This window comes from Pleurodeles waltl, chromosome 1_2 (assembly GCF_031143425.1).
Source record: "Pleurodeles waltl isolate 20211129_DDA chromosome 1_2, aPleWal1.hap1.20221129, whole genome shotgun sequence".
Classification (NCBI taxonomy): Eukaryota; Metazoa; Chordata; class Amphibia; order Caudata; family Salamandridae; genus Pleurodeles; species Pleurodeles waltl.
The window spans coordinates 1,203,974,468-1,203,985,736 of record NC_090437.1 but is presented as its reverse complement, the minus strand read 5'-3'; the positions used below and the strand labels follow the sequence as shown (position 1 = coordinate 1,203,985,736).

The 11,269-nt window shown below is 46.3% G+C and overlaps 1 protein-coding gene across 1 annotated transcript in view; it reads left to right on the top strand.

Annotated features, from left to right (window-relative positions):
- Positions 1 to 211: 211 nt before the first annotated feature.
- Positions 212 to 11,269, top strand: part of NAT8L (N-acetyltransferase 8 like) — a 178,666-nt gene continuing 167,608 nt past the window's right edge. The window contains exons 1-2 of the mRNA XM_069203777.1: positions 212 to 647; positions 7,801 to 7,965. Coding sequence (XP_069059878.1) covers positions 308 to 647; positions 7,801 to 7,965 — 505 coding nt within the window. The 5' untranslated portion in view covers positions 212 to 307. The remainder of the gene's footprint in view (positions 648 to 7,800; positions 7,966 to 11,269) is intronic.

Genomic DNA, 11,269 nt, shown 5'->3' with positions numbered 1-11,269 from the left:
CCGCTGCATAAAAAGATCAGAAAAAAGAGGTAGCAATTTGCACTGAAGTAAAGGAGAAAAGAAAGGGGGGCGGCATTTCATGTCACATGACGGCATTTGGCAGCCAATGTGGCGAGCTCCTGGCCCTCGATCGCCTTCCCTCCCACCAGGACGAGAGCCGCACCGGCCCTGGCGCTATATAAATACATCTCCAAGATGCGGAGAAGCTCCTCTGCTTGACTGCCTCCACGTCAAAGCCCATCGGGTCCGGCACAGCAGTGCACTCTGCAGCATTCTTCGCTCCCTTTCACGCCCTCTGGCTACTTGCATGAATTATTTGTCTTCCAAAATGGTTTGCGAGACTAAAATAGAGGCTGGAGATCACAATTCCATATCGGGGAGCTCGGAAAAAGATGCCCAGATCGTGTCCTCTTCCCAGATGTGGCCCTTAGTGCCAGCACCTGCCTCTGTCTCCTCGTCCCTAATCGCCGCTGAAGAGGTGGATGCCCGGACCAAGGATCGAGTATACATTCGGGAATTTCAGCCCTCGGACCAGGAGGTCGCACGGCGCATCTTCTACGAGGGGATTCTGGAGCGGATCCCCAGCACTGCCTTTAGGGGGCTGAAACACGAGCCCCTCATTCAGATCCTATATGCCCTCCTCATAGGTAAGCGCACGTCCATCAGATCATTTTTGTAGTTTGGTTACAGGCATGAGACACAAGGACAAGAGCCGGTATCCCCAAAATATCAGATGCCAGGCTGTCTTTCCCTCCCCGAGGTAGAAAGTCAGGGGTAAGGATTAGTGTGCATGGTTGTTTGAACATTTTGTGTATATGACTTCAAATACAGATCCGTAAAATGCATGACATGTGTGCATCTGTATATGTGATCATACATGTGAAATACGAGTGCGTTGAATACAATTATATACACTACAGCAAATTAATTGAGCCCTTGTGTATTTTTACAGTATCAGTTTATCTACCCATCTTTTGCGTGGGCATGGGACCTTTTGAGCACCTAGTTTACTGTCAAGCGTAACCTGAAAAGCATCGCCTTCTGTTGAGAAAAGGCTAGTGAAGGGGATATTAAGTGGCACGAAGGTGCGACTTGCGCCTGCCCTGGAGGAGGGATGGATGTTGGATGTGAACAGCGCATCGTGCTGATGCTGGATTCTATGATAACGCATGCTGCCGGTTCCTTAGCTCGCTGCATCTACCCTTCCAAGGCAGAAGCACGAGAATGAATGGGAGGCGGGGCGGGTGTCACTGGGACTCAGGCGCTCACTGGGCTCCCTTTCCTCCCCCGCGCCCCAGTATCCATCAGTGATTTCTCTTCTCCACGTCTCCTCGCATCGCCTTGTTCCCATTCTCCGGTCGCGGATTCCCATTACCGTGTCTTTCAAGCATTCAGACAACCAACATAAAATTTGCCTCTGTACCCCTCCACAAATACCAACATTTGGGGACAGACAACACAATTATTAAGGAAAAAACAAGAAATCGCAGTTTTTTCTTTTCTCAACTGGCAGTGAAGTGGAAGATTTTATAAACGGAAGCTGAAATAAAGCAATTAGGATTTAAAATCTCGAATCTTCCACCTAAATCGGGAGCATTGAAATATATGCCCCGTGTTTCCTCTCTCCTGTGCCCCGACCAGTGATTTCTTCTCACTTGTCTCCCCATCCCCGTATTTCCTCTCACGAACATTTACCCCTGTCCCAGCTCCTCGGTTCAGTGTTTCTCCACCTCTCAAACATCCCATTCCTACTCGCATGTACACCCTCACTCCCCTCCTTCGCACCATCATTCGTTTAACCCGTCAGTTTTCACTTGTCTTCATTGGGAGCTGAAGACGAGTGTGTCCATCTAGGCACATAGGCCTTAGAATTGATGGCAAGAGCCGTCTGCGAGCTTATCGGCTTGGTTTTTGATCGAAAACAGCGGAGATGGAAAAAATCGTCATGTGAATTCTCTCTCAGTTCACTTTCAAGCCAGCTATCTGCCTCCTGTTTCTTTCTCCGTCCTTTTTGTCGCTCGCTCTCTCTGCCTCTTCTTTTTCCATTCGGTTCGTCTCTACTTTCTCTCTTCGCCCCTCCTCCTTCCTTTATCTCTCTTTCTATTCCACTTTCTCTCACTGTCTTTTGCTGTTGCTCCGTGTGCCTCGTTGCCTCCCTATCATGGCCTTTCTCCTATGCATTTATACACCCTGTCTGTCCTGTGCCACCCCGGCATCCCTCTTGCGCACACACATAATTTCTCAGGTCTCTCGGTGCAACCGAGTAGGGGCTGGCTAACACACGGGCCTTTAGCATTTTCATTGCCGAAATGTAAATAACAAGCAGCGGTGGCCATCCTTTCCTTTGCTGCACCCAGAGGAGTTTGTTGAACGTTGTGATAGTGCATGAGAGGGATGCAGGGGAATCGCCAGTTACAGCTTCTTTGCGCAGGTTGCTTTTGGTCTTAGAGTCACAGAAGACCTTGGGCTGCTGCAGAGCCGGCCATCGGGCTTGAGCCTTCAGTAGTTTGTCCACCTTTAGGTGCAGCCGAATGGTGTTCTCCGTAAAATCTGGAGAGACAGGACAAATAACCACAGACAATTTATATCAAGTGCAAAAGGCTGCGTTATCGAGACAGGTCTTTAAACCATCATGACGATAAATATAATATACATTATATATTACCCCGTCTCAATAACCCAAATTCTCACATGCCTTCCACCCTTAGTCCACACAGTGCCTACTGCATCAAACGAGTCGCATCAAGATTCGAACCTTACAACTCTTTCAGACCCTTGCCAACCCTGTCAAGCTGTTATTCTCTTGATCCCATTACTATGGTGTCACCTTTGGCCATCTTCCCTCCACCTGATGCCAGCCAATACATGTCCTTCCCACCGTCCCCAGGTTAGATATGCCCTCTCAGTGTTGTACTGCCCCCTCCAAATAGTGCAGCCTCATTGCCTTCTCCTGCAACAACAGAAACTCTTAACAAGTGGTTTCATATCCCTACTCCCCATTTGAACTTTGTGTGGAGTACTACCGTAGCTGTCTCTCCAACAGCCCCAACCCAGCTTGCACCCTAACACTGTAACTGTACCCCCACAGTCTTCAGCAGTAGCTACATAATCTCCAACAGGTAATACTCGTTCCCCATTAACGATAAAGGAACCACATTCATCCAAAACACATTGAAATCATCCTGTTAAATCCTTGCATGTTGGATGACCTCTGCATCTCTGTTTACTTTCCTGTGCGCTTTCTTAATGGCTTTATGCTTCACTGAACCTCAAGCTACCCATCTCTGTACAAACAGTGCCAACACAAAAAGTATCTGACCATAAAGGCTACATTCTCAACAAGTCCGCTTTCATAACTTTTAACAGTGAAAAGCCTGATAACTGGACAAGATACATTTCACTTAAGCTAATGAGCAGCATATCTGGACAAGCCCTACCGAGTGTCAGCTCCGCCAGCCACAGCAACATCTATCCCGAACACATGCTGCTCTAACCCCACCAGTATACCACGTAAACATCACTCTTGAAGCCTGCCCAACGACATTCCAAAAGGACATATTTACCTGTTTGGCTGCCCACTTCAACCAGCGAATGCCCAACAATCCAAAATATAGAAATAGCTGAGAGAGGCCCAGGAATTCAACCTACAACAAACGAAAACAAGGATATTGCTTGACAACCGTCAAAGATCAGATTGTTGCAAAAGATAAATTAAGCAGGATGGAGCTTTATGTTAGTAGCTGTCTAGCAATATCCTTGTCTGAGCGTCAATCTGAACCTTGAGGGTACATAACCGTATAAAAATTCTGGTAAAAAAATACTCCTGCAAACCTACCTGTAGTAATAACTGCCAATATTTTTCAGTCATGCCCAAAATGAATCGTTTCACATCCTTCCTCCTGTCCTTCAAATAATTCCTTCTATGGCAGAGTTCACACCAGGCTTGTGTGCAAACTCTCTTCGAGGCCACCGCCAACAATTTCTCACTAGTTCCAGCACCATCAGTCTTCCGTCAAAGGCCCACACCTCCTGAGGAAGCTCAGTGTTCTCTGCATTCACTCCCAGTGCCTACCTGTGGAAACTCTGCACTGAAAAAAAGACAAAGCATCTGGCACATGCCTGGCTCTAGACCTAGTGTTGTGATGTAGACAATCCAGCATGAACCAATGCAGCAAATTAAACAGACTAATTTCTCTGACCTTTTTCCCATTTACCTAGGCACCTACTGTGTCACAGTTGACATTAAATGTTACCTTCCTGTCTGCCAACTCTGAATCCCACAATGCAAGCACCTACAGCAGTGGTAAGAACTGCAATAATGCAATGTTACGCCTCTCTCTCAGCCATCTCTATGGCCACACTTTTCAGCACAATCTCCTGTCTTAAAACAGCCAGAAACTACTTGCCTCCTCTCCTCCAGAAACTATTTTCACTTGCCACAAACCGCTTATCCTCTAGGGACTACATGATCACTGCACTGAAGTTTTGCAAGAAATTAAACCAAACCTTAAAATTCAATTTCAGACCAGCAGGAAATCTTGTTTGATGCAAAAGTTGCACTCCTGCCATAGCAAAGCCTAGTATCCCCACAAAATGTCCTACCAGCCCAAACAATCATGCAAGCAAACTTTAGATGACCCAGTAGTGCTTTAATTTTCCTCAGCTCCATCTTGTTTGCCCCAGCTGCCCAATCCAACAAACCTACATCAATATATGGGATTACCCAATGTTCTTCAGAACCTGGGTTTATATAATAAGAATATGATTCTGTTGGTTACCAATGGTATGGTAATGTTAACAGGGAGTCTGTGAAAAACAATCCCCTTACAAATAAATTAATAATGAACAAATGATTAGCACACACCGCCATCACCCCCTCAGCTAAGCAAGGTTCTTCAGGAACAGTGTAAAAGTGGTTGTTCCTGAGCTCTGCATGCTGCCTTATATGCTCCCATCTGCATCACTAGCCCCCTCAATTTTGACCTGTCTCCGAGGGGGAGACTAGGCCATCATTGCTGCCCTGCTCTTCTAGAACGCTTCATCCTAGGCGTGTCAAAGTCTTCCAAAACCTGGTCAAGAACACCTGATTTGACCATGTCTTCCCTCCCAACATCACACAAAATGCATAGTGCTTTCCTCACTTCAGCTTTCACCTCCATCTAGAAATTGTCTTCCCTATCCTTCCCTAAATGTGGACTGCAGATGACCAAAACTAACTAGCCTCCACCAAGCAGGACCAAAGAATCAACAGAAAAGGCTAAGTTAACCCACATCATGCCCTTAAATCTTGCTTGAATTCTCTCTATATCTCTTGGGCCCTATCCTGTTTCAGGTCTCTCTGGGGTGTCCTCCTGCCTGAAAATACTCATGGAGATGTCTAACCCTCCTTCCGGGAGCCCAATTGTGTTGAAAAGCACCATATGTCCAACATGCGCCATCCTAATGGTGCACCCCAGCCTCAGATGCATCTCGGATCGGAGCCCCTTTCAAGAACATTAGCCCCACAGACAGGGTCGGACTGGCCTATAGGGCAACCAGGTGCCCAGTGGGCTGATCTCACAGTTCAGTGTGTGGGACAGTTTTTTGCCTGTTTGTGGGCCTGTTATAAGGACTGCTGGGACGGTTTTTACTGTTGAATTTCCTGATATTAAAACAAACATTGCTTGGAGCTAGCTCACATTCAAGCAGTCTTCCATTAAGTGCAAAACACGTATACTGCATTTCTTCACGAGTTCAAAACTGCCCCATGCAAACACGGGCCACTTTTTAGCTATCTAATGCACTGACACTTTTACTTTGGTGCCCCGGTCGATGTTTGGTCTCGGTCTGACCCTGCCTACAGATGCCTCAATGCGGTGGGCAGCTCCATTAGTTTGATTTGGAATGGTGTCAGTGTCGCTCATGCATCAAAAGCTGAGCCCGCACCACAGAAGTAGTTGAATGAGAGGTTTATCGGCATCCTTCGAAATGTGTGGTAACAGATGATGCTATCCTCATGCGACTGTCCTGAGAAATGAGTGAAAAGAGACAAACCACTTACCGCTTCTGACAAGACACTAATCTACTGTTGAGCTGTCAGCTGAGTATTTTGGTATTAGGTAGTGCAGCTTAAGTGAGAACTGCCAGGGAGGCGTCTTCTTTCATGATAGCTTGATCTAGTGAAAACGAAGCAAACTGCTGGAAGACTATGAAACAGTTTGCCCAAATAAATGTACGTCGACTAGTCCAGGGTACATAGACGTGCCTCAGACTAATGATCACATCTGTCTGTTGCAGTCACTTGTCTCCTTCCTCATCCCCAGCCTAGCTGTACCTTTTGAACCCAAGTTTCATATCCATCAGTTTGACAGCAAGTAAGAATTCAATAGCAGCACAAAAAATTACATTTGCCCACGCAAAACTATATTACATATAGGCACCCGGGCAACATTATTATCAACTTTTCTTTGCTTCCAAGTTTAGTATCTGGCCAGTCGTGGCACTTCTGTCTTCTTTCAGAAATAAAAACTACTGACTGAATGGAGGGGGGGTGTCCGCTTAGCCTTTTTCTAAAGTTACCCTCAGATCTTTGGTCAAGCAATAGGGAAAGAAAGGGCTGGCACTGAATGGTATGCTTCTGACTGGAAATGCACGATTTATTTCATTTTCTTTCACTGGTTTTCGGACCCTCTGAGAATTCGAAAAATTCTAAAAACAATTTTGCCCAGTCATCCTTTCACAAGAATAAGATTGCCAAGGTAAGTAGCTTGTTGGATTTCAACGAACAGCTTCTTGCAATTCACCCCAACGTGGGTGATAAATGTGAACGTGCCTTTTCTGAGGACATTTGAGAAATCTGGTAATTTGCCGTGCATGCAAGAGACCCTGCAGTGAACTGTAGCTTAGTAGCTGGGGTAGAAGCTGGCTAACCAGGGTTCGGCCGGCTTGAGCTACGCTTCTGTTCCACCCCAAAAGGGGCTTTCGATTCTTTGTGCTCAACCTGTCAATCTCTCAACTTTCTCCCACTTTCAGCCCAGTGCAGTTCGGTGGTGAATAAGTAACTACGTGGTTTATCATCCCGTAAGTAGCTTCCCAGTTGCTGAATGTGCCCCGATGCAATAATACAAGTAAATATTAAAGAAAAGAAGTGCATTTTTATATAAAAGATGGATTTGTATTGTGCCGTCGCCGAAACAGAAACATATTTTTTGTCTCCTGCAGTTTTTTTTAAATAAGGCATTTTCCTTGCCTTGATTTGTTCTAGTCTCTTTTCTATCCTGCTATGTTATATAATAATGTAGACCATTCTTAGAAGTGGCCATTGTGGGTCTACACCTCTACTTATACAAATTATATCAATCTTTCTGAAAATTGTGGTTACCTTTACTTCTTTCTTAAGACTTGCTGTAATTGAACGTACATATGTAGCATGCATGCAGGGTGTAAAGCCTATTCTTAAATTGTCACAGGTCTGGAGGTTCACTCTAAACATATCAGGGTACATTATTAGGCCACAGCTGAAGAAAAATAAAAAGGGGCCCGGTTACTCCCTTAGTCACATTAAACCACAAAAGCGATAATGTGTTTTCTGTACCTTTAACAGCTGTGCTGGGTATTTAAACATATAACGTAATAAGATATGCCTACAATTATGTAAGTTAAAATTAAAATGCTATATACCACAACTGCAATTCTGTTCTGGCACTTTTAACATGTGTTGTCTATGCATTTTGTCACTTTTTGGGTCTTTGTTATTCCGATATCAACTCTACGTTCTCTTTTCTGACAGGTATCGTTTATTTCTCTTCCTTATCTCCATAGTATTGTGCTTTGTTGTGACCAAGTCCTTGCTGACGACCTGCTGTTTACCCATCTTTCTAATGGGCATGAGGTACTACTACAGTAAAAAGGTTATCCTCAGCTATCTCGAGTGTGCGCTACACACGGACATGTCTGATATTGAGAATTATTACATGAAACCATCAGGTGAGTATAATCCCAAAATGAAGAAAACACATAACAACTGATCCTGTTCCAACTGGGCATTAATTTCTTTCATCGAGTCAACACAGTGCATCTAAAATTGGAAAAAAAGGAACTTATTGGAGGACGTGTGCATGCTTGCTGCTTACCATCCCAGCTTGGGGAATAAATGTAGTTTTTGGACTGTATATTATGCATATGTCCTGGTTTTAAGAGAAGCCTTATCGTACCCACATACTCTGAAGAGTAATTCTCACAACTGGCAGATGTCAGTGCTTCAGGATCCAAGTGATTATGATAGACACTGTTTTATGCAGGCTAAGGCGATTTACTGAAAGGATGCTATGCAATCATGAACATATTAACATAAGCTTAAACCTTTCACAAAATGTAATTCTTGTAATATGGAAGGAACTCAGTTGTTCCTTTTTCTATATAAACTTTGGGGAACTTTCTCCTGATAATCATATCATTATCCACTTATAAAACACTAGGAGTTCTTTTGACAGTATGTTAGTGTTTTTTTTCTCTTAGCAGTGTATGTTGTTGACCTACGGTCTTTATGTTAACTCACAAAGTATGATTGGCAGTTCAAATGACCCCTTTCTGTTTTCTAACCATTCTATTTTATTCTAGGAAGCGCCTAGCTACCTGAAGGCCTCTCTGCACTAGAACAGAAAGGTGTCAACTAACCGGCAGGAGCTAATTAGCACTATTAATTATTTTATCTTTGGCACTTTTAATTATCAAATAGTCTAATCATGAAGTGGAAATATTAAATAAGTTGAACCAGTACCTGTAGTTTAGTTAACTTACCTAGTAAATTGCAGATTAACATTTTATCAAGTGGCATATAAATAGATCGGAACATTGTTGATTATCAAATTCAAAAAGTGCGTAAGAAGGTGAGTGTAAGGAAATGCCTCCTTGGCATGGTTACCCCCTGACTTTTTGCCTTTGCTGATGCCAAGTTATGATTTGAAAGTGTGCTGAAGCCTGCTAACCAGGCCACAGCACCAGTGTTCTTTCCCTAACCTGTACCTTTGTCTCCACAATTGGCACACCCTGGCATCCAGGTAAGTTCCTTGTAACTGGTACCCCTGGTACCAAGGGCCCTGATGCCAGGGAAGGTCTCTAAGGGCTGCAGCATGTCTTATACCACCCTGTGGACCCCTCACTCAGCACAGACACACTGCTTGCCAGCTTGTGTGTGCTGGTGGGGACAAAACGACTAAGTCGACATGGCACTCCCCCCAGGGTGCCATGCCAACCTCACACTGCCTATGGCATAGATAAGTCACCCCTCTAGCAGGCCTTACAGCCCTAAGGCAGGGTGCACTATACCATAGGTGAGGGCATAGGTGCATCAGCCCTATGCCCCTACAGTGTCTAAGCAAAACTTTAGACATTGTAAGTGCAGGGTAGCCATAAGAGTATATGGTCTCGGAGTCTGTCCTACACGAACTCCACAGCACCATAATGGCTACACTGAAAACTGGGAAGTTTGGTATCAAACTTCTCAGCACAATAAATGCACACTGATGCCACTGTACATTTTATTGTGAAATACACTCCAGAGGGCATCTTAGAGATGCCCCCTGAAAACATACCCAACTTCCAGTGTGGGCTGACTAGTTTTGCCAGCCTGCCACACACCAGACATGTTGCTGGCCACATGGGGAGAGTGCCTTTGTCACTCTGTGGCCAGGAACAAAGCCTGTACTGGGTGGAGGTGCTTCTCACCTCCCCCTGCAGGAACTGTAACACCTGGCGGTGAACCCCAAAGGCTCAGCCCCTTTGTTACAGCGCCACAGGGCATTCCAGCTAGTGGAGATGCCCGCCCCCTCCGGCCACGGCCCTACTTTTGGCGGCAAGGCCGGAGGAGATAATGAGAAAAACAAGGAGGTGTCACTGGCCAGTCAGGACAACCCCTAAGGTGTCCTGAGTTGAGGTGACTCTGACTTTTAGAAATCCTCCATCTTGCAGATGGAGGATTCCCCCAACAGGATTAGGGACGTGCCCCCCTCCCCTCAGGGAGGAGGCACAAAGAGGGTGTAGCCACCCTCAGGGCTAGTAGCCATTGGCTACTAACCTCCCAGACCGAAACGCACCCCTACATTGAGTATTTAGGGGCCCCCAGAACCTAGGAAAATAGATTCCTGCAACCCGAAGAAGAAAAAGGACTGCTCACCGGAAAGACATGCAGAGAAGACGGAGATACCAACTGCTTTGGCCCCAGCCCTACCGGCCTGTCTCCCCACTTCAAGAAAAACTGCAACAGCGACGCGTCCCCCAGGGTCCAGCGACCTCTGAAGCCTCAGAGGACTACCCTGCATCTAAAAGGACCAAGAACACCTGAGGACAGCGGCTCTGCTCCAAAGAAGAAACAACTTTGCAACAAAGAAACAACTTTTAAAGGACTGCATGTTTCCCGCCGGAAGCATGAGACTTTCCACTCTGCATCCGACGCCCCCGGCTCGACCTGCGGAGAAACAACACTACAGGGAGGACTCCCCGGCGACTGCGACCCTGTGAGTAGCCAGAGTTGACCCCCCCTGTGCACCCCCACCGACGCCTGCAGAGGGAATCCAGAGGCTCCCCCTGACCGCGACTGCCTGCTTCTAAGAACCCGACGCCTGGTTAAGACACTGCACCGGCAGCCCCCAGGATCTGAAGGATCTGACCTCCAGTGCAGAAGCGACCCCCAGGTGGCCCTCTCCATTGCCCAGGTGGTGGCTACCCCGAGGAGCCCCCACCTTGCCTGCCTGCTTCGTTGAAGAGACCCCTCGGTCTCCCATTGAACTCCATTACAAACCCGACGCCTGTTTGCACTCTGCACCCGGCCGCACCCGTGCCGCTGAGGGTGTACTTTTTGTGCTGTCTTGTGTCCCCCCCCCCCCCGGTGCCCTACAGAACCCTCCTGGTCTGCCCTCTGAAGTCGCTGGTACCTACCTGCTGGCAGACTGGAACCGGGGCACCCCCTTCTCCATTGAAGCCTACGTGTTTTGGCCACTTTGACCTCTGCACCTGACCGTCCCTGAGCTGCTGGTGTGGTAACTTTGGGGTTGCCTTGAACCCCCAACGGTGGGCTACCTTGGGCCCAACTTTGAACCCTGTAGGTGGTTTACTTACCTGCAAAACTAACAAATACTTACCTCCTCCAGGAACTGTTGAAAATTGCACTGTCTAGTTTTAAATTAGCTTATTGCCATTTTTGCCAAAACTGTAGAGGCTATTTTGGTGATTCAAAGTTCCTATGATACCTGAGTGAAGTACCTTTCATTTAAAGTATTGATTGTAAATCTTT